Raw genomic sequence first — 24839 nt, forward strand, 5'->3', positions numbered from 1 at the left:
AGCCTTTAAAAAAATAACACAAGACTTCCAACATAATTTACTAATTTATTTGAAATTTTAAACAGCAGTGTTTTCAGATATAAATGTAACAAGCTGTAATCGTCAGAATTTAGTGGTGTTTAAAGAATCTGGAACAAGGAAGGCAGTCAATAAAATCACACCAACCAGATTGTTTTTATAATCTGTTTTAGAAGTTATCCAAGCATAGATGTATAGATTGGTCTTATGTCCCACAACCTACACAAAACATACCTTTTTTTCTCATAAGTATTGCAATTTGCTATAATAAGTACATGACCTTTGTTTGAAAAGTAGATCTTGTAATATTAATAAATTTGTTTATTCAAAAACAGAATGCAGAGAAATGGTTGAGATCTTTTAGCAAGCCCAGATTTGATTGACAAGATTTCTAGTTTCCAGAATTCTTAAGATTTTGCCCAAGCAGAAACTTCTACGAAAGCAGAATGTAATGTTGCTGCTCAGGGTGAAGATTGTATCAGTAGACCAAGCTTTCCTTTTACAACTTTTTTACTAGATTACTTCACTGAATAACTTCATTTATCTATTTCTCTTATATCCTGCCTTTTTTTCCAGGAACTCAGTGGTGCACTTAGACCTCCTCCTTCATTTTTCTCCCTCCTGACAACTCCATGAGATCAGCTGGGCGATGAGAAAGCCTTTGGCCCAAAGTCACCCAATACATTTCTGTAGCTGAGAGTGGACTTGAACCTGTCTTTTCACACCTAATCAACCTAGTTGGCCCATTTGCGAGCAACTAGCAGATAATAGATATAACTTGTAATTTATGGAAACTTTAGCTTCTTACTCACATTTTGATAGTTTCTACCAACTTAGGATAAATTCTACCTATAAGCAAGCATTTATTTACCATTTATTTTAAATGTAACATAGTGCTTCATAATAAAACCTGAAGTTGTCACATCATTACACATTCTATTTCTAAACTGTTCCATTAAACATCTATCCTATTTCCACTATTATTTTAGGAAGCAGGGGTGGGGAGTGGAACCTGAGTGGCAGAGAACACCAAGCAAAATTATGCTGTTTGGGGCAGAGTTGACAGCAGGAAGGAAAAATATTTTCCAAAAACCTCAGTCTTATTCAGTGGCATTCTGTGTGTGTGTGTGTGTAAATTGTTGAAAGCTTTATATATATAACTAAAAGTAGCAGAAGCCCCATAAGAGCAAATCAGCTAATATATTTGTACTTCTGTTGGCAGGATTATAACTGAAGTGGTTTGTTGGCTACACTATATATTTCGCAAGCATAGCAGCCCTCCATGAGTTATCTCCCTTCATTGGCTGCAGGCATACAAAACAAAGCACATTGAGGCATTAATCAGATCAGATTCTTACATGTCTCCATCCAAAGGCAGTATTTTCATGTAAGCTCTGCACTGCTAAGCAACTGGTTAACGTTAAGATTATTGTAATCCACTTTTTAAAAAGGAACAAATCTTTTTGCAGAAATTAAAGGACCTCTGGCCTCTCACAAGCTAGACACGTTAACACTCTGTGGATTCTCAATAATGCAGGAATATAGTATTTTGGACCTCGAATAGTAGCTAGTTTGTTAATAGCTTGATTCATGAAGACAGAGAGAAGTATAGATGCTTGCTATGCATGACTTTTGTTTAGGGAAAATAAAAAATTACAAAAATAAATCTTGCTCCTATCAACCTTTCTGTATCAGAAATATAACCCATTAAAAATAAGGTAAAATTAAATGATACTTCAATAAATATAAGCTAGAAAGGGGGGTTGCAGGAATCCATTTTGAATTTGGTTCACTATGGAAAAAGGGGAAATTGTTAAAAGTGGATTGATTAACCTATGGCTTTAAAAAGCAATTCAGATTGGGAACTGATTCTAACCAGCCTTCCTTAGTTAGAACCAGATGGCATTTGTGCAAAGAAAGAAATGAATAAGCAAGAATATAAAGGATCTGAAGTGACTGAAATTTGCAGAAATGTTGGAAAGTATATTCCTCACACAAGCTGACAATTAATTCAAGAGTTTGAGGGGAAAAGTACCGATAACTTAAACATCCCTAACATGTTCTTTCCTGCAATAAACCTGATGGAAATTACTTGCATCCAGTTTTTCTGATATAAGTTATAAGTACTGAAGTTCATAAACCCATTTCCGGGGAGTAAACCCCCTGCTCATTTGGAGGCTTATTTCTGAAGTGCAGTTTTGGGTTAAAATTTGTATCTCCATTATGTGAGGGGTTTGTATTTTGAAAAGGAAATGTTTCACATCTCCTGCCAGTGCCATTTTTTTTGCTATTGCTCGTAGTCTGACCTTTTCACCTGAAAAAAAGGTGTTGCAGCTTCAAAAAATCGTTCATGAAAGTTAATGTGACTTTTCAAGCCACAGTATTGAACAGCAAACAAATCTTGCTTTGTCGCACTTTTTAATTATTTCTGCCCTTGTTATGTTGATTCTAAGCCTTAAAACTGCACTCTATTGAAGTTATGACAACGTAGCAAGTAAAAATGCAATAACAGTAATCCAAGGTAGTCATGGGACTAGGAAAAAAAAATATGAAGCTGTAGTCTTACAATGGGATCCTGTGATTCTGTCAACAACTCTGTTCCACAATTTTGGATATAGATTTCGTTAATACAGAAAATGTACCATTGGTATATTGCAGCGTTTCTCAACCTTGGCAAGTTTATGTCAGGTGGACTTCAACACCCAGAATTTCTCAGCAAGCATGGGAATTGAAGTCCACCCATTGTAAACTTGCCATGGTTGACAAACTGATCTATTGCTTATCCAGGCACTGAAGCCTCCAATGTGTGATTTTATATTGAGCCGATTCCTGACTTGATATGTGGTCTGCAGTCAGAGGATGGTACAAGGCCTGTACGAACTTCAACTCATCTGCCATTACCAGAGCTCCTTCTTTTCTGATGCTTCATTTTGGTTCAGTTTTGTCTTGCAGAAGAGACGTAATTAAAATAAAACGTATGCCTTGAAACAGGAGTTCATTTGGTGTGATAATGCGGTAACTGATCATCTACTTTCTATAGAGTAGGTATTATCCAAAGCAGAGCACAGATGCAGAGCATTAAGGCAGCCTATACCTGTTAAAGCAAAAAGAATGAAAAATCCGGCAGTCTGCAAGCTATTATTTGCGTAGCACGGAGAATAATGTGGTACTGTCTGACATCCTGACACTCCACTCCCCTTATTATAAGATCATCTTTGTGCATTAAATCCCTTGTCATCTTTAAAAGCCTGTAATTACTGAAGTCACGGCAGAAGCTATATTATTTAAAATTAAACACTGATGCAAATCAACAGGGATAAAGATCATTCTGTACAAGAAAATACTACTTTCAGGAAGAAAACATCTGTACAATATTTAAATATTGTATATACATCAAATAATTTTTGTTCATAGCTCATTCCAATGGAGTTGCTTATTTGAAAGCTACAGAAAGGCATTCAGTCACTCATGGGGGAGGCTTTTAAAAACACAGCAGTCAGAATAAAAGAAGAAATGCCAGCATGCATACTTTATAATTATTCCAGGAGAATAATTACTGGAGGAATAAGATGCTGTAATTAAAATGACCCAATCTATTCCTCTGATAGTAAATCAAAGCTTATTCTCTTCTATCAGGAAATATTATTTATAGGATATAATGCAAAGGGACCTTTAAATTCTTCCCAGAAAATCAAAATGTTTGCATGATGCAAAGTTGGTCCCTAAATTATGTAAGTGCTTAATAAGGAATCTTGAGATTTTTTTGGGGGGGAGGAAGAAAATGATTCTATGGCTTTTCACTCATGCATAGCTAATAGGGAAAAAGATCCAGCTAAACAATTAGCTTTCAGGCATCTTGAAAGCATAATAGATTTCGATGGATGACAATGTTTTGTCAGTGTTGTGAAAAAAAGTGTCAGCTTCTACCTGACAAAACAGGCCTTCTGTCATGAATTTGGCCTCAAATCCAACATGTTGGAATTAGCTACCTATCAAGGCCTGAATTGTAATGCTCAACTGGAGGCAATCTTCGTATTTGCAAGTAGTTAGCCTGGAAAGACACACTAGGCTGGCAGTGTATTTTCATCAAATCATCTGTAGTCGTATCAGAGGAGATTTGTCCATGGCATAGACAGCTTTAGACAGACTAAGCAGAGGCAGCCTCCCTGTTGCTAGGGATCTTCCACAATATAGTGCTTTCAGGATGTTTTGACATTGTAACTTCCAGAATTCCTATACAACATGGCTGCTGGTTATACATCTTATCTAGGAATTCTGGGATTTACAGGTCAACATTACTGGATGACATCAGTTTGGACAAGATGGCACTAGAGTTTTAGTCAGTTTCTATATGAGACTGATGTTTCATTTTCCCTTCTTGGATAATAAGTTTGTCAGTTAAAGCTTCATTCACATTGAATGTAAAGTATTGTTGTGTACCTTGGAAGCCATTTAAGTGATCAAAGATATAATGTCTGTACTCCCTCTTCTGGTCAGAAATAACATTGCTCAATTACTTCTTTTTTTCTTTTTCCTCTGCTGAGAAGCTACTCTTCCGGAATCAGGCTATTGGTCACAGAATAGAAGAAGGAATATTCAGCTTTTTCAATATCAGTTTATGCAGTTACTTCAAAGGGAAAATGTAGGGAGGGCTGTTATTTTGCAGAGAATGGTAAACAATGTAACAACATACATCGAGGTCCCCAACCTCTGGTCCGTACCAGTCCGCACAAACAACCAGTCTGTAGGATGCAGGCAACACACAAAACCACACACTCTCCGGTCTGTGGAAAACCCTTTCTCCAAAGAACCGGTCTCGGGGGCCCAAAAGGTTGGGGACCTCTGCCGTACATAGTTGTAAATTTAATAGGTTTTTTTTCAATGAAATGTTGAGTAACTTATGTGGAGTTATATGAATTATTTTATCAAATAATTAAATTGGTCCTAGGAAAATGTTATCGCTTGTATGAGATATCATTCCCTAGGATCAACACAGGAAGTTTTTCCTTTGTTTGGCATGGCTGAGAAAGGCAATGAAAATGGATTCTTTCATTCTACAACCTGAGGATAGAGATGATCTCTGTTTAACTATTGCTACCACACCCTCTTGTTTGTTTTGTTCAAGAACTGGCTGAAGAGAGGTATAGATAAATAAAGCCAGAGGCTGGCCAACAGTAAAATGGGAAGGAGGGACACTTTCTCATTTACAGAATTGGTTTAATCTTTGGAAAGCATTCCTATTCAATATTGAAAAAGGGGGAAATGCAAACATCAGTGCTGCAAAATTAAAGTTGGTGTTAATTAATTGGACAGAGCACTGTAACTGAGTGCTTTTAAAACTATAAATGGCAAATTATTCAGGTGCAATGCTACTTCTCTCCACAGGGAGGAAGAATTCCTTTCCTAAAACAATGTTCTAATGTGTTTCTACAAATTAAATAAAGTATACTTCTTGCTTCAGCACTTCCTCCAAATGTTACTATTGGATCAATTTCTTTAATAAGATTGCAGCTCTAACAGGTTTACTAACTTAAAACTTCATTGAACAGAAGCAAACCCCCACCAAACCAACACATCATTTGATCCTATAAAGAAATAGTTTCATGCTACAAAGACCCAATTTCTAAACCTGGTTTGTAGCAGCTGTTCATTTGTATTTTTACATGTTTATATTCCAGTATTCCTACTTCATCAAATAAATAAGAGAGGCTGACTTTTAAAATTGCTGAAGACTTAACATATTTCTATTGTGAAACTGATAGCCACAAATCGTGATTATAAATTTCACTTTTAGTGCTCCAAAAAAATAAAGTAGATTAGTTGGTACCCTAAATGTAGAAATAACAGGTTTGATTATTAGGCCCTAAAATTCAGAGCATATGAAAGACATCAAGTACAGCAATATGTCTCCCAGTGCTTAATTTTCATTACATATTTGGGTTGTTCAAATATGTTGTTTACTGGGTAGCACCTGGTAACTCCTTGTTCAGATTTTCAATTGGTAATTTCAAGAGCAAAAAATAATAATTAAAAATCCTGATGCTTTTCTTCTTCTATGCTTTATCTTTCTAGCCTAAATTCAGGATGTTTTTGGCAGCCAGTGAACAAAACATTGAAACAATAAGTGGTGGGGGCCATGGAAAAGAAAAAGAAAAAAAAATCAGTAGTTTAAGAAATCAATACCAGCTTTTACACTTTTAGAAGTGGCAACATCTATTGCCATGGCTTTAATCTCAGTGTCTCCAAACTGCATTAGCGTTTTAATTTCCCTCCGGCCTGGCACAGATTTGTCAGTTCCAGTGAGATCCAAGCGGAGTGTGCCACACTTCCTCACTCCAGCTTCAGTGATGAAATTCACATTATCGTGTTCTGAGCTGTAGATGTTGATCACAATGACCAGCTGAGAAGGCTTGGCAGGGGTATAGCTGCGGGACACGGTCTCACCAAGTGCCACCGACTGGTCAGCCGAGATAAATTTGTCGAAGACATCAGTGCACCAACGGGTGCCATCTTTAACTAGCAGCTTTTCAGTAGGGTGCTTCCCTTCTACGTAGCGATTCAGGACCCCCACCCCATAGGTCAAAGGGGAACGGCGCACTTTAATGACAGCAGGATCCAGACCAAAAAGGACGGCTCCTTTGAGGATTGTAAGCCCCACATCTTGAGGAATGATGATTCGGCATTTTGAACCAAAAGCAATCTGGACAGCTTGTTGTAGTAGTGGGGCTTCTGCAAATCCACCCACAAGAAACAGGAACTTTACATTTGTCAGTTCAGGTTTTTCAAAAATATCACCTGAGCAGAGAAAGAAATCGATGGGGTCAGAAAAATAAGCGCACCCAGTAAAAAAAGAATCTAGTCTTATGAGAATAAACTCATGATAAAAAGGCTAGGAACAAAGGTGTGTATGTGTGCCTATGGGGGAATATACTGATACTGTATATTCCGGCGTATAAGACGACTTTCGCAAGGGTTAAAATCAGCGCCGAAGTCGGGGGTCGTCTTATACGCCAAGTCGTCTTATACACCGGAAATACTGGTCGTTTCCGGCATATAAGACGACTTTCTAGGCATGCGACTCGGCGCCAGAGATGGGGGTTGTCTTATACGCCGGGTCGCCTTATACGCCGGCATATACGGTACTTCTGTTCATAACGGGAGATAGTGTAAATAAATCAAAATGGGCAATGTTCTTCATATATAACCTGATAATCTCAACGATAATCCTACAAAAATGATAATCTTTAAACCCAAATATAATTATTTCTGGCATACTGAATTTGTATTTTTCAGGTTATATGTTCCGTGGGACTTACGATAAAAGACTTATACATTCAAATTCAACAACTACTAAAAAAAATACAATATGATAAACATTTTGGAATAATAATTTTTGTGAAGAGATGGTCTTTAAATTCTGAATGTTCTGACTCTTAATGACTATTTTAAAGCCTTATACACCCTTAATACCTACTGAGATGCTCTATAATTTGGTCAATTGTAGGTTTGAAGAGGGCATTCATTGCATCAGGACTCATTCTCAGCATTCCTTGAGAGGACCACTTCACAAAATCCACACTGAAAAAAAAAAAAGAAAGCAACTTTTAAAAAAACCTCTCCTAGTTCTACGTAACATTCTTGGAGATAGTCATGAAGTCAAGGGAGGCAACATTGTACAGGTTAAGAATGCCTTGTAACTTTTTGTAGGGAATGAGGGAATGTGAAGAGATGGATCAATATTCCATTTGGGAAAAAGATTGAAAAAGATCCTACTGAGTATTCATAAGTCTACACGCAGGTTAGTACAAGGATGTACACTAGCTCTGCCCCTTCAACTCCACCCTCGGTCAAACAGTCAATCTCACTTGTGCAGTCCCATTTTCAGTTTAACATCAAGATGGAGAAGTTTTAAGGAAAGGTCAGCCCACATTCCTGTGTACGCCTCTACATTTATAACTTCCTAGAAGGGAGATATTGTTTAAAACTGGCAGGAAACTCTTGCCTATTCTGCAACTGAAATGTAATTTATTTTTTGTGCCTGACATCCCTTCTCTCTGCAAAGTAGTCAGGCAGAGCTTCTCATCTGAAGGAAGATCTTGATTTGATTGCCACTTGTTAACAGCTGAAAAGTAATTCACAGCAAGGCCATGCTTCTAAAGGCTTTGCACTAGCCAAACACATGTTTGCACAAGGAAGGGCGCTCACTTTCTCAAGAGCTACTTTTGAGTTGGTGAGTCTTTTGGATCAGAACAGCATGATGACAATGAGGCTAGCCAGCTAGTGAAATTCAAGTGTCATCTTTTGTGTGAACAGAAATGTTTCTGTAGCAGAGACCTGGATTTTTCACCCTCCTGTTAGAAGAGACATTTGGTGCTTTTTAAAAATTCTAAAGATATGCCATTGACTTTTACATAGTTACAACACCATCCTTTCTATTATTTATTAATGGGACATTATTCCAAACAGCAGGGGGGAAAAACCCCCACATCCTTCTTACACCACTTTTAAGATTGTTTACATTAGCAGATGCTATGATAAACAGTTTATATCCTCATGATAAATGGAGCAATTTCACAAAATGCAATTTTAAGGAAGGGACAGAAAAAGCTGTGGTTTCTTTTTTGTAATGGACTAGTTAAGGAGGGAGGTTTGGGTTTGGTAATTTTACAATTTTAATGCTGGAAATGAAGGGGGGGGGGGAACTTTGTATATGCTAGTGTTCCTTAACATATTGTCAGCAATTTTGTCCAGATATACTTGAATTAATTATTCAATGTCATGCAACTAAACACAAGAAACTTTCTGGAGTTTTCTATGATGAATATTATGCACATTTATCCCCCTCTCCCCCCCAAAAACAAGGTATCAGTGACTCCATATGATTTGTTACCAGAAAAAACAGCCACAGAACGGTGTGACTAATTTCTGACTTACTTGCTTTTCCTTAAGGCATGTTCTACACTGTGACCTCGAAACTTCTTGTAGTAGTCAATGAAAGAAAAAGGCAGGGTGATATTCAGTGGATTGGTCCGATCAGGAGCCGCTGCTCTCTTGCGAGATTCAAATGCTATCATCAGATCAACCCAGGCAGCAGGCCTCTTGATTTTAAATTGTTCAATAAAATCTTCACCAAATATTTTGCACAGAAGTTTTTCAAATTCATAGTCCACACCTAAAGAGCCATATGGCCCTCCTGCATGAGAAATATAATATTGTTACTAGATAATATTATTTAAGAAATGACACAGCGAAAAATGTATGCTTTTTTTCTTCTTCTTTTTTTAAAGCAAGCTTATAGAATCTTGACTGGATTCTATATGTCCAGATATAGAAGAGAACCACTGAAATCAGGGAGACGGATAATCATGATTAATTCCAGTCCCACGAGAACTGCTTAAGCATGTTATGACTAAATGTGGATCAAAATCACTAAGGATCTATCACTTTTGATCTCATAGGCACATGAGGCTTCCAAAACCTTGGATGTTTCTCCCACAATCCTATATAACTTGCTGTTCAGTGTTAGTTTTTAATTTAATATTAGCAAATAAAGCTATTCAATCCTTTCAACTAATTTGAAATGCAGGTTACAGAGAAGTAACTAAATTACTTCAAATGTGACTTTAATATTTTGTCTGTAGCTAAGAGGATAAGTCCATGATACTCAGTGTAGAGAGTGTATAATTTGTTCTTGAGGAATTTCAGACCTAGAATTATAACAGACTGTCAGAGAAAAAATAATTCTTAAAAAAAAAAAAGACGGGAAGCTTTACATGATTTTGCTAAGAGGACTGATGATTTATGAATTTGTGAATTAGAAAGGGTTAAAGAAGAAGGGGGAAGAGTAAAATGGTAATTACTGGATAGAAAGGGCAAAAGTCAAAAAGCTAAGCTTTCTTTTTTCACTTTTAATGTACTGTAAAATTCTGATATTTTTTTTTAAAAAAGATGCAACATTTGGATGTTGTAGAACCTTACTAATCTGTAGCAAATCATGTAAAGAGCTACAAATAGATCTTCTGCCCCTACTGCCCCAAAATAATAAATCATCTCCATACGTTTCCCAAATTATTAAAGAGAAGGAACACTGACAGTAAACCCAGAAATCTATTTTGCCTCAATCAGGAAAACTTCTTGAAAAGTAGTGATGGAAGGCAGCATCTTTTAAATGGGTCAAACTGAAAGGGAATTATAGCATTTATTATGCTAAACCCCAAGTCAGTAGAAATTAAAATAATCACTTTGTTGTACTTCATATGACATCAACATGGTCTCATGAGTGAGCAACAGAAATATGTCAACTCCTACTGGCATTATCAAATCTTTGTATTTTATATGCTAACACTAAGGAGCATTAGTGGATTTATAAAGATTTTGCCTAGAAAATTTGAGCATGTTTTTGCTGTTATAAAAGGCTATCAAAGGCAATGGGAGTATTGCCATGAATTTTCAATATCTTTCCCATATGATCAGGATGACAGGAATCAGTTGCGTTTGTTCTTTGCCATTAAAATGCTCATGGCCAAACATGCTATATTTGTATACTCAGTGTATAAGGGGATACAGCTCTAACTTTACGTATCCACCCATAATTGTGTCTAGGAATCTATGTGAGAGACATCCTGGCACCATCAGATGGTCCATTCATGGAGAAGAATGAAGCATCTGAATAAAAGCCATGGATAGTAGGTTGTCCGTGGCTAGCCAAAATGATGATCCCACAACATAACTTAACATGTTCTTTGAATGTGTCATTTCTCAAGAAGTCCCCAAGTGAATAATATATGTACGCATGTAGCAGTTCCTATGTATGCTTTCTTCATTTAAAATGCCTATTAGAATAAACTGATATTCTGATCTCAGTAACCCAGAAAAACTCATAAGGAACCTGAGGGATAAAATTATACAGTAGAACCAATGCACTGTATGATTTCTTCTTCGTTGCTTGAAGCAAAGAAAGTTGAGGCACATAATGCCAGAATAAGAACAGTTAGGTTTTCTCCCTCGATGGATATTTTGCATTTATTTTAAAAGGTACTTCATAAAAATCACAAGTGGTTTATAAAAAAAAAAATCATGTAACTGAAGCCTGTGCCAAAAGCTACAAATATATTTCACTGTATGAGTTAATTTGCTACTGAGTAGGCAGTGATTTGAAAATGGAAAGCAAATTAGGAATGCAGCACATTTAGCCACTGATGCTTGAACAGAGTACTGAATGAAAACTACAATGTCTTATTTATAGTCATTTGCTTTAAATAATGTGAGTTAATAAAGATAAATAGGTTTATAGTGGTTCCTTCACCTCAAAGCATTGTAGTAACTGAAGCCTGTGCCAAAAGCTACAAATATATTTCACTGTATGAGTTAATTTGCTACTGAGTAGGCAGTGATTTGAAAATGGAAAGCAAATTAGGAATGCAGCACATTTAGCCACTGATGCTTGAACAGAGTACTGAATGAAAACTACAATGTCTTATTTATAGTCATTTGCTTTAAATAATGTGAGTTAATAAAGATAAATAGGTTTATAGTGGTTCCTTCATCTCAAAGCATTGTGCTTTCATTATGCCTTTAAACAACCTTGCAATTGTTCATCTCGTTTGGATTATTGCAATACACTTTACATGGGGCTGTCCTTGAAGAGTATCTGGAAGCTTTAGCTGGGACAGTATTAGGTCACACAAGCAGTAGAACCATCTTCGTCCCATTACAATGGCCCATCCCACCCAATCAGGCAAGGAAGTAATGTTGGGGAGCCCATCAGTTAAAAATGCTTGAAGCATGATCTTGGTTCAAGGTTTTTGCCACAACCAGTGTAACAATCAATTAAGTGTGACTACAAAATATGAAACCTTCAGATCTGGACGCTGTCTAGAAGGAAATTATAGACCTGTCAGTTAAAGAATTGTGATTGGCAGGATCCAGGTAGAGAGCCTTGTCGGTCATTGCCCCTTTCCTTTGAAACATCCCCCCCCCAACAGGTGAGGTGGGCCTCCACTTTCCTGGCCTTTTGGAAATGTCTGAAGACCTCGCTCTGCCAACTTGCTTAGGGCTCCCAAAGGAACACGCAGCCATGGGCCTGGTTAGTCTCTTGAAGACCCTCCCTCTTCCCCCCTTTTAAACTTTAAATTTAACTATTTTTGCCTCCTAATATAATATTTATGTTTTCATATCTTACTTGTACACCACTCACAACCCAGAGTCCCTCTGTGAGGGAGATGGGTGGTTTCTAAATTTATAATATATTTAAATATATAAAAATAAATTGTTCTTGAATGAGTCACACAACAGCAACTGAGTTCTATGCTTCACTGTTATTATCCTCTTTGGGTAGCAGATGTCTTATTTAAAGAATTTACAGTTCGGTTCACAGTCCAAATCTTTTAAGCAATTCATAGACCAACAAAATTACGATTACTTTTAGATGGTGGTGAATTTTTTTTTAAATAATTAGGATAACGCTACCAAAAAAAAATCTTCTTTCTGAAAGCCATACGAGTCAATTAATTTACATGGGGCATAAGAGTTTATTAAAAACATGCTGAATTGTGTATGTATGCAGGCTAAAAGCCACTGAAAAATTAAAGCCCTGGTATGATATGACTTGTATCAGCAAGACTTTGCTAACAATCTTGACTTCCATGGATCAGCTGACAATTTAGGACAATCTTTAAAAGCAGCACCCCGTACATAAATTACAAAGGTAGGGCATCTTTTAGAAGGATACATTCCAAATTCTAAAATTCTTTAGCCAACCTGTCTGGTGTTGACCACAGGTCCACACCTCTAGAAATGCCCACATTATGGGAAGCAATGGATGGGTATGGAAGTAACTGCAGTAAGGAACAACAGAAGTTTTGTTCAGTAGCCTAGAATTTTTAAGACGTGTATATACAAATATGCCTTTATGTGGCCTTCAGCATTTATTAGAATCAAATAATCTTAAAGGCACACCAAAGGGAACAAGACAAGCGTTTCACAGAGAACCCAATTCCGCTGGCAATGCAAAACCAGCAAGAGCAAAGGGAAAAGACACTACCTTCCTCCAGCTCGGACCAGATTTCTCCTATGACATTTTCAACCAAAAAGGTGCGGCTCTGTCGATTTCGTCGAATGTGTTCTTTTGCTAGAGGTGACACAGAGAGAAAATGGCTTGAGTATAAAAGAGCAAAAGCAAAGCTGTGTGCATATGGAGCAGAAAGCCGATGCAGGAAAGTGGGCTGGACATCATTTGGTTACGAATTACAACCCATACTCTGATAATCAAAACTCTAGTCCCAAAATGGTGTAGCGCTTGGTATAATTCTTTCAAACATTGACTCAAAGTAGACATCAATGGTAGTTGGAAAGCTTTTAATTCTATATCAACCAAACCTTTTATTGTAAACTTGCCATAAACATACCATAAAGATAAACAAAACAAATTCTGCTGAAAGTGGTTTTGCAATATTTTGTTATTAGTTATACTATTAATTTATAAATAACTATGAATAAAAGAATCTGTCAAGACATTAGGGCAGATCATTTGCCTAGTCAATCCTAGCTAATCTATAGGAGAGAAATGCACAACATGGTGCCTACTCACAACAAACTGTCTTTACGCACTCCCTTTGCACTCATTAAGTCTCCTTTTCCCATCTTATTTCTTAAAGATTATTTTGATTTGAAAAAACTCAAAGAAAACAGGAATGCTGGAAAACAGAAGACGACCATCTTATTCTTATCTCCAGCAATGGCCATAGGTCCACAAAACAAACAGGATATCCTGCTTGGAAAAATTGCCTTCTGCTCAATGGGCATTTTGTGATTGCTGAATCCTAAGCCAAACAATATCATCATCATCATCATCATCAATTTATATGCAACCTGACTCCCATCAATCCCAAACATAACAAAATAAAAAAGAAACTATTATCATTGTTCTTGGAGTTTTAGTTGTTGTTTTCTCCTCCCCCCCCCCCCCTTACAGCTAAGATGAAGAGAAAGGCCCTAGGCAGTCAGAATAAGTTGAATCAAGAGATTCACTGGGAATTCCTGACAGGAAGGTTCTCTCAGGTTGAAATTATAACCTCTTCCAGTTTGCAGTGGTCCAGATTATGTAATCTGAAATGCATTTATGTTTTCCTTTGTTCACAAAAATCAGCATGGTTGGTTAAAGAATGAGGAAAAACAAGGGTTTTTTTTTTCTTTTATTCTCCAGTTTTGGAAAACAATTTCACATATTATCTTTTTTGCCATAATTAGGCATATCCTTGGGCCCTGGAGCCAGGATGATTGAAGTTCCTGTCTGGAGTTCATAGTTTCCAAATAAAGAAATAAAGAAAACCAGTAAATTTGGGTCACTGTGCATTATTGTTTACTAAATTTTAATTAAAATGTTTATTTTCATTTGACACCTATTCCTAAATTTGTTCTATGCCTCTCAGAGCTGCAGTGTTTGAGCTGCACAGCCATATACATTTCTTAAAACATTTACTTAAGTTAAATCAGTAAATAATACCCATTAGCAGTTTATTGTTCTCTAAAACTGCAAACAGTTTAGTTTGATTACAGTGGTATAAATGAATCTTTAACACACATCCACCTGTGTTTGTGTGTAAATTTCATAATCCCAGGAGAAAGCTAATAAGCAAGTGAGGGTTTTATTTGTGGCACCTCATTCTTGGTTTCCCCATTATCAAACTCAGACCAACTTACAGAGAGAAAATTTGTCTAAATACTTCGGTAAGAGAATGTGTGGAATGTGCAGGAATTAGATGCATCATCCAATCAAAGTCTGATTAAAAGGGCGGTACCTGGCGTGAAGCCTGAGGCAATAGTTTCACTTGGAGTGTAGCCATTGACTGGCGCTCTGCTGCTTAGGTCTATCATCTGATGAAGGCGGAGTTTCCTGCAATAAATTGATGCAGCTTCTGGTTCCAAGGCAATTATCAGTTGTTCAGGAATCTCCGGGGACGCCATGCCTGCCTGTGAGAAATGAGATGGAATTGTAAAAAAAATCATTTATTTATTTTTACATACCTACCACGCTCAAAAGTACAGGCAGTTCTCGACTTACAACAGATTGTTTAGTGACCTTTTGAAGTTACAATGGCACTGAAAAAAGTGACTTATGACCGTTTTTCACATTGCAGCATCCCCATAGTCATGTGATCAAAATTCAGATGCTTGACTCATATTTACGACAGTCACAGTGTCCTGGGGTCATGCAATCCCCTTTTGTGACTTTCTGGAAAAGCAAAGTCAATAGGGAAGTCAGATTCACTTAACAACCGTGTTACTAACTTAACAACTGCATTGATTCACTTAACTGTGGCATGAAAGATTGTAAAACAGGGCAATATTTATTAATTAACAACTGTCTCACTTAGCAATAGAAATTTTGGGCTCAATTGTGGTTGTAAATCGACAATACCTTTAATCCTAATCCTGACTTTTCTTTTTTCTTTTCCTCCCGTCTCTATTACATATTAATTTTTTGACTGAATATTGAAATATACAGTTTTGTTTTATTGGAGATAGAAATCTATACAAGCAAGGCCTCTAAGGAAAAGGTGGAAGAGTCAGGATCAGAAAAAGGAAAGGAGGCAAGGTTGTCGTGAAGGAATACAAGCTAATTTGAGGGCGAATCCACATGGAGCTTGTTTCTATCTGTCCTGTTTGCTCCCTAGAGACTAAAATTGACATTCTGAAACTTGAGCTGGCCACAAACAAGGAGTGTATATCGGAGGTGGTGACCCTTTGAGAGCTGTATGCAACGAAATTTCATTTTGATGTATGCCAATTGGTGTACATTCAAAGTGACAATAAAGTTGTTGTTGTTGTTGTTGTTGTATACTTTGCTTACTGAGTATAGTGTCAGAGGTCCTTAGAATGTACCAAGAAATATTTTAAACCAGGTGAGGCAAAAAAAGAGCAAGGTTACTCTAATTGTTTTGTGCAATTTAAGCCTAACAGTTGGATAAATTATTATTTGTTAGGCTTTTCAAATTAAGTTGCACAAAACAACCAATGTAACTTTATTATTTTTTGCCTCACCTGGATTAAATTCAGCTCTTACACTCTGGGAGAGCATCTAATAATTCATTTATTTATTATAGTTATAACTGACTTTCCATTAAAACTGCCCAAAATGTTGTACAAAATGTTTAAAATATATCTGATCTCATACTGATCAATCAATAAAATTAAAAGATTTATTTGGACTACTAAGACTATTTATGCAAGGTCTGAAAAGACCGCATGAATCAATACTCTTAATCTGTGACAGTGACTTTAATTCATTAGAATATAATCTTAAAAGTTGCATTTTTCTGTCTTCCCCACATTAACTTGGTCCATTAACTTCAATGGGCACAAAACAATTGTGAGAGTAACGAGATGAGGTTGAAAAAATAATATATGGGAGTATCAAAAATTCTGGGCCTTTGACAAATTGGAAAAGCCTATGCATTCAAGCCAAAATAAAAATATTTTTATTTGAGCCATGACAACTTTTTTTTTTTAAAAAAAAAATGTTTCATAGTATGAGGCAATGCAAATGAAGCTCCTCTTTCTCAAAGTTGCTCTCAACTCCCACTTTGCAAGCTCTAATATTTAAGACTCTCTAATATTTCAGTCTTGAAAATCAGCTTTTGTATATTGGGGCTAAATACGCCTACCAGCATTAAAACAGTGTTTTAGTTTTTAAGAAGCTATCAGAAAATATTGATCATGCCAAAAGAAACACCTTTTTTTTTCCACTTGTTCTTAATCTAGCAGCATTGACTACTATTTGGTCTAATCCATTTTCAGGGGTCTGAAGCTCAATCCCAGGAGTGAAAAAAAACTATTTTAACCTACAATAAGCAAGGCTGATCAAGGAGAGTGGAAGACGATATATTTCAAAAGGTTTAGTTTTTAAATGAGTACAAAACCTACTGCTTCCTCAGTTCATGTGGGAGTCAACAGTGAGAAACAGATGCAGACATTTTGAAGGGACACAAGTTCCTGGCACTGTTTTTAAACCAGGATACAATAGATGGATCACAACAATATAACTCATGTATTTACTAACATAACATTTAATTTCTGCAAACTGCTTTTGAGTGGCATGGATGCAATAGAGCAGAGTATAAATGTCTATGGAGATTCTCAGTCATCCAGGTCATGGTTATCCCAGTGTCCCAAAGCCTTAACATTGAAGTTTACAGAAAACCCACACACAAATCAATATTTACATTTTGACTCTCACCTCCCATTGGAGTACAAAATGGGAGTTATCAGAAGCCTACACCACCGAGCTGATGGCCTGCCTACCACCAAAGATGGGAAAGAAAAAGAACTAAAACACATCAAGGAAGCCCTCAGAATGTGTGGCTATTCCAACTGGGCCTTCATCAAATCCCAAAAAAGACCCAGCAGGAGCTCCTCCATAACAGAACAGAACAATAAATAAAGCAATGTTGTCATTCCATACATTGCAGGAATATCTGAAAAGCTCAGGAGGATCTTCAGCCAACACAACATACATATACACTTTAAACCCAAGAATACAATAAGGCAGAAGCTTGTCCACCCCAGATAAAACACCCAGACACAAACTAAGCAACATGGTATATGCAGTACAATGCAGTAAGACATGTGCAGCTCTGTACATTGGGGAAACAAAACCACCACTTCATAAATGCATGGCACAACATAGGAAAACAAACCCATCAGGACAAGATTCAGCAGTCCATCTGCATTTAAAAGACAAAGGCCACTCTTTTGAAGACAACAAAGTCCAGATTTTAGACAGAGAGGACCGCTGGTTTGAAAGAGGCCATCTACGTCAAAATTGAGCAGTACTCTCTCAATAGAGGGGGAGGGATACAATATCATCTATCTCCAGTCTACAACACATCCTTTTAGCAGTTCCAAGAAGGTTCCACATCCATTTGCACAATTCAGATGATCTTCCTTGAGGACACAGATAAACCTCCAAGTGGCCTCAACGGTTCCCTAAAAGAATGCAAATGACCAGCTATCTGCAAGGAATATAAATCCTTCCATTCCCCATCATCCAGTAAGAGCTAAGGAAGCTTCTTGGATAAGAAGTAAAACGTCTTCAAAACAAGAAAGTCCAATTGCCTCTTGAGAAAGCATCTTTAGAGCAGAGTATAATTTTTAATTTAAAAAACGTCCTGTTTTAATGATCTGCATGGCATATATATATATATATATATATATATATATATATATATATATATATATATATATATATATATATATATATATATATATTGGACTGGCAAGATATTTTATGAAGTATGAAACAATGTCTTCTAATTGGCATTTAAAAAAATTGAAGGCTAGGGATAAGTTTCTTTTTATTAAGTAATGCACTAGAGCCCTCTTTTGGGGGGAAGAATAGTACTCCAATCCCCAACATAGTTAGGTATCTCTAAAATATAGTAACTTCTCAAAAAATAAAAAAACAAATTTAACACTATTTGCTTACAGATGTTCATTACCCAACTAAGTAATACGATGTGTGTGTGTGTGTGTGTGTGTGTATACACACACATTCTACTTCTAAGTCATTATTAAAATTACAGACTCTAACTGTATAGCCTAATTTAGAAACCTCTTGTCCGTAACTTTTTAACCAAAACCCTTGTCCACTGTCAATTATTCTTCTGCTAGTTCAAAGCAGCACTCTGAAATTCTCCATTCAGAAATTTAAAATCTCTTAAAATTGGCACGTAGCTGATTCATTTTCCTTTGATGGATTAAGCCAGAGTTTTTAAACATTTTCAGTCCACAGAATCTAGTATCCTGATAGATAGGCAAAGCTTAGCTGTGTTTAAGTGAAATCCTTTTTTCCCTTGGCCTTACTCTTTCATAATCTTCTGGATTAAACATTTAATGCTAAATATTATAGATTTTTTAAATTAGTAATTGAGATGATCCTGACATACAATAATACTTCTGTTAAAAAAATAGTCTTTTTATTGAAGAATCATCACTGATCGATACAATGATTCCTTGATTAATTGAAAGTTAATTAACCACTTTATCTAGCTGAATTGAGTAACAACGTGCACTTTCGTTCATGCCTACAGAGAAGTGGAATTCAATGAAAACTGCTTCCAGTTATGTGTGGCCAGAATTCAAAGAACTGAATTATAGCATATATAAACATGAATTTATATATATATACACTATCTATGTTACAAATAATATGGCATAAAGGAATCCAAACACGACATGATTTGTCAATATTCTGGAGCATTCAAACAGAAATGAAATAGATTAAGTATGCTATTTTAGTAGAATATGCATCTACTTCTTCTGTTGATCCCTTGGGGTTTTTGCAATTTTCTATTTTAGGATATTTCAGCCACAAAATGAGGTGTGTGGACCAGTTTATAGTACCAAAAAAGAGAACTTATTTTGTCCCAGAGACATATTCCAAGTGTATATCCCAAGAGTAGGCAACCTTGGCTCTTTTATGACTCGTGGACTTCAACTCCCAGAATTCCTGAGCCAACATAGTTGGCTGGTATATCCTAACCAACCTCTAATGGATACTGAAACTGGTTTCAGAAGCAAAATTGTTTTAGAGATAGAAAGCACTGATTTCATTACATGAAAAATTAATCCAACCCCACCATTACAGGAAATACAGGCAGTCCTTGACTTGTTACCTCCATTGAGCCCAAAATTTATGTCGCTAAGTGAGATAGTTCTTAAGTGAGTTTTGTCCCATTTTTGCAACCTTTATTGCCACAGCTGTTAAGTGAATTACTGCAGTTGTTAGTAATAGGATTAAGTGAATCTAGCTTCCCCATTGACTTTGCTTGTCAGAAGGTTGCAAAAGGGAAAATGTATGAGCCCAGGGCCATTGCAACCGTCATAAATAGGAGTCAATTGCCAAGCATCTGAATTTTGATCACGCTGCAGCAGTTCTTAAGTCTGAAAAATGGTCATAAGTCAGTTTTCAATGCTGTTGTAACTTCCTAATGGTCACTAAATGAACTGTTGTTGAGGACTACCTGTAGTGGGAAATCATTTCTTGAACATACATTTCCCAAAACAAATCGGTATTACAATTATTTTCTATTTTAATAAATTATACGTTGGTAAGGGGTCCCCAACCTCTGACCTACTACCGGGTCATGGTCTATACAAAACTGGGCTGTACAAGAGCAGGCTGGCATGTATGTACAGCTTGACTTGTAGTTGAGTTGTGTGCGCATGTGCACCGGCCTGCCACTCGCGTGGCCCGATTCCCCTCTCTCCCTCCCCCAGCTGGATCATCAAGCCGCAAAAGTTGGAGACTGCTGATCTAAACCACCTATCGTTCTTTCTTAAAATCTAAGATAGGAATTTAACTTCACAGGTAATTTACTTATGGTAGTTGCATTGGTTTCACTAACTGCATGTTTATTATTTAGGATGCTTTAATGAAGGGGGAGGGGCGGATATTCTGCTCTATAAAGCAGGTCAGAAGGAGCCAACTTTTGCTTTTCTTGCACACCAGCTTCTCAGATGATGCACATTCCTGTTTGTCAACAAATAGTACACATTTTTGCTGACTAAATTCAGCTGGATAGCTTATTCAACTCCAGCAGTACTACTTTGTGCTCTAAAATATTTCTAGTTATTTAGAAGTAGCAGTGAAAGATTCATTCGAAGTACCTAACCTATTAGTTTGTTGTTATGTTGCACAGCAAATGCAGGGGGGACAGATTCTATTAATCTTATTTGTGCAATCCAAGTCCTGCAATTAGGTCTAAATTGGAAATTGTTAACATATATTTCTTGCTTTGAGCATTTTAACACAATGATCAATTAGCTTCCTTAATTAATTACAGCTTCAAAATGATGCAACCTTATCCCACTTCACAGGCTCCATAACAAACATTAATATTAATGTAACAAAGGGGATTAATTAGTGTATCACCAGAAGAATCATATCCACAACGTTTTGTGATGATAACAACAAACCACTGACAACCATCTGTTTCCACTAACAAAGGGTATTTGCATGAATTTTCCCACTCCCCTTAATATTTCAAATGTGATGCATTTCTTTAGATATTCTGCAGACAGAAAGTGAACCTCTGTTCAACCAAGCTTTAAATCGCTACTTGCCATGATTTTTTTTAAAAATGCTATCCTTCTTATATAAACTAATATTTAGTCATGAGTGAGCAAGAACCACAATATCCTCCAGAGAACTGAAGAATTCCACAACTGAAATCTTAAAATTGACAAGTTTGAAAAACACTGTTCACTTTGCAGCAGCAGTCAAAAAAGCTAATGCAATCCTTGGTTGCATAACCAGAGGCATAGACTCAAAATCACATGAAGTATTGGTACCGCTTTATAAAACCTTAGTAAGATCACACCTGGAATAATGCATCCAAGTTCGGTCACCACATTACAAAAAAGATGTTGAAACTTTGGAAAAAGTGGAGAGAAGAACAACTAGGATGATTAAAAACCTGGAAATTAAAACATATGAAGAATGGTTGCTGGAACTGGGTATGGCTAGAAAAAAGAAGGACTAGGAGTGACATGATAGCAGTATTCCAGTATTTGAGGGCTGCCACAAAGAAGAGGGGGTCAACTTATGGGTGAAAACTAATCAAGGAGAGAAGCAACCTGGAATTGAGAAACTTCCTAACAGTGAGAACAATTAATCAGTGGAATGGCCTGCCTTCAGAAATTGTGGGTGCTTCATCATGGAAGGACAGAGAGACTGGACAGCCACTTGTCTGAAATGGTATAGGGGTTTCCTGCTTGAGCAGGGGTTTGGACCTCTAAGGCCCCTTCCAGCTCTATTCTGATTGATTGATTGATTGATTCATTCATTCATTGAAAGTTGACACACTGGGAACAATCCAATTAGCAAGTAATTTGGAACTAAGGAAGATTTGAATTTAGGCCAAAACTTTAAATTACCTCAACAAACTTGAGCGCAGTAACCATTTTTCTATTTTTTTCCCCAAAAAATAACATAACACTGCAGTTAAGATTAAGGGATCAATCTGAAGAAGCAGTTTCATGTAGTCCTGCCCCTTTGCTAAAACAGCATACTGCTGTTTGACCTCCAGCACTTACTGTGAGCTGATACATCTAGAAAGCTGTACATGGCCCATTCCGAAGGTACTGTGGCAGTTTGTTCCTGATCCAATTAATCATGATTGGTTAGACTGCACTTGTTTCATCTAAATTAGGACTAAACTCCAAGGATATGAGCAGATAGACAAAAATGCAAAATATAAAGTAGCTTATCAATGAACCAGTATTCTGGGACAGAGGAATTATTACTATTATTATGTTTGATTGCATAGTTAACTGGATATTTAGACTGGCATTTATATCCACCTCTCAAATCCTTTTCAAGGACCTGGGATAGAGAGGTGTTGTTCTTTAATGGCATTAAAGGTATTGTCACAGGATGTAAACTGTTCCAAGTAAAGCTGCTTTTGCAACTAAATGAGGGTGATTTTGTCAGGGCCAATGGTTTCAAGTGATGCTCCAGCTGTTTTGGGATTACACTATTACTATTGGCACTATTTTTGTTTTCTTTTGCCATAGTCATTCTACTTCTATTTGCAGGTCTTGTGTACCGCATTACTTCTTCCAGTTCTTTCTCTTCTATTTTGCTATCTCCAGGTTCTGCAACATCCACTATCCAGACTTTTTGGGTGGGGTTTTTTTTTTTTTTGGTCTTTCTTATTGACAATTGTAATATCTAGGTCAGGGGTAGGCAACCCAAAACACTCAAAGAGCCACTTGGACCCGTTTCCCACCAAAAACAAAACACTGGGAGCCGAAAAACCCTTTTGATATCTAAAAGGAAGATAACACTGCATATATCCTTTTTTACCTTTTATATATACAGTATATATATGTATATATACATACATATATGTTTTCTGAGGTTTTCGGGGTGTTTATATGTAGGTCTTTGGTTATTCGGGTTTTCTCCCGCGTCAAATTGGAAACCCCCCATCCAATCAGAGCACAACCAACCCCCCATCCAATCAGAGCACAGCCAAGCTCCTAACCAATCAGAACACACCTCCATCCAATCAGAACACAGCCAAGCTCTCATCCAATCAGTTCATACCTCCACTAGCAGTTAAAAGGAAGAAACAGCTACAATCACACATTGCTCTTAGAAGCACGAAGCCGAAAACACCAGCCTGAAGATGACGAATGAGACTTCGTTGAAACGTCGCCAAGACACTTCCAATTTGACGCGGGAGAAAACCCGAATAACCAAAGACCTACCTATATATACATATATACATACATATATACACGTGGGAGAAAACCCGAATAACCAAAGATCTATATATATATATATACATATACATATACACATATATATCTCATAAAGGTAAAAAAGAATATATGCAGTGTTATCTTCATTTTAGATATCAAAAGGGTCTCTCTCTGTCTCTCCCTTTCTTTCTGCCTTTGGTCTGCCAGTCCTCTTCCCCCACTCGTCTCTCTCTCTCTCTCTCTCTCTCTTCCCTTCCCTCTCTCTTTCTCTCTCTTTCTCCCCCCCCCCCCTCTGATCTTCTGCTCACCTGGCAAGCTGGCTTCAAGCTGTTCTCCAATAAGCTCAGAGGTAGGCAACCTCAGCTCTTTTATGACTCATGGACTTCAACTCCCAGAATTCCTGAGTCAGCATAGCTGGGCTAGCTAGCTCTCTCCTACCTTTCCTGCTTCCTGCAGAGATGCAGCAAAGGGAGGAGCCACGCCCAAAAAGATTTTCAGCTTGTCGGAGAACAGTGAGTCCACTCTCTTTTAAACACACACACACACACACACACACACACACAAACACAGAGAAAGAGACAGAGAAGCAGGGAAGCGCAAGTGCCTCTCTCTGTCTCTGTCTCTGTCTGCAAATGGCAGAGGAGGCTGGGAGCCACAGGGGAAGGCTCAAAGAGCCGCATGCGGCTCTGAAGCCACAGGTTGCCGACCTGTGATCTAGGTGTACTTTGCCTATTTTATGATCCCACGAGTTCTTGCTTGCAAATTTCTTGCAGATCAATGTACTACTGTTGCTACTTTGTTATGTAGTTGTTTGTAATTAACCTGTGCAATCTTTTTGCAGCAGCTAATTAGATGATCCACTGTTTCATCAGCCTCTTTGCAGAGGCAGGTTTGCTGTCATTTGCTCTCTTCTCAATTCTGGCTTTTTATGCATTTTTCCTTAAGACTTGGTCTTGTGCAACAAGAATGATCCCCTCTGCCTCTTTCTTCAACTTTCCTGCACTTAGCTATTGCCCGGCCTGTTATTATTGCTTTGCTTGCTAATTTTTAGTGTACTGGTCATGTAATGCTTTGTCCTGCCATGTCTCTTCTATTTTTCATTTGGTCTTTCTTGTAGGCCAGTTTTGTCTCTTTTGTACTCAGTAAGCCTTCTTGGTGTATTAGCTTCACTGCATCATCTTCACTGTCCTTCATCCAGATTGATGTTATTTCCACAGATCTTCTTGAGTTTTCCCGTTGATGGTAAGGATGACACATTTGTCCAGTCCAAATTCCATTGCAATATACCGACAGTTTGAGCATCCATTCTATTTCAGATGGTGTTTTTCCAAATAGCTTCAGATAATCCATGTAAAGAAGGTCAGATAACTGGCAGATATTTTTGATATTAATTTTACTGACATATGGTTGATATTCCACTATGGAGCCAGTTTGTGGTGAAGACTTTGTAATGCAATGTAAGTTGTAAGAATGTCTTTGTCCAAGCCAAGCAGAAGAAACATCTTTCTTAATTATAATGTTACATTTCTATGTGTTTAAGATTCAGCATCAAT

General features: G+C 37.1%; 1 protein-coding gene across 1 annotated transcript in view; it reads right to left on the minus strand.

Moving 5' to 3' along the window:
* Positions 1-32: 32 nt before the first annotated feature.
* The window catches only part of HSPA12A (heat shock protein family A (Hsp70) member 12A), a 47247-nt gene continuing 22440 nt past the window's right edge, over positions 33-24839 (minus strand). The window contains exons 7-11 of the mRNA XM_039351202.1: positions 14817-14988; positions 13061-13147; positions 8953-9211; positions 7493-7596; positions 33-6813 (exon numbers count right to left, since the gene is read on the minus strand). Of these exons, the coding sequence (XP_039207136.1) occupies positions 6179-6813; positions 7493-7596; positions 8953-9211; positions 13061-13147; positions 14817-14988 (1257 nt within the window). The 3' untranslated portion in view covers positions 33-6178. The remainder of the gene's footprint in view (positions 6814-7492; positions 7597-8952; positions 9212-13060; positions 13148-14816; positions 14989-24839) is intronic.

Source organism: Crotalus tigris, unplaced genomic scaffold (genome assembly GCF_016545835.1).
Source record: "Crotalus tigris isolate CLP2741 ecotype Arizona unplaced genomic scaffold, ASM1654583v1 scf7180000017536.10889498, whole genome shotgun sequence".
Lineage (NCBI taxonomy): Eukaryota > Metazoa > Chordata > Lepidosauria > Squamata > Viperidae > Crotalus > Crotalus tigris.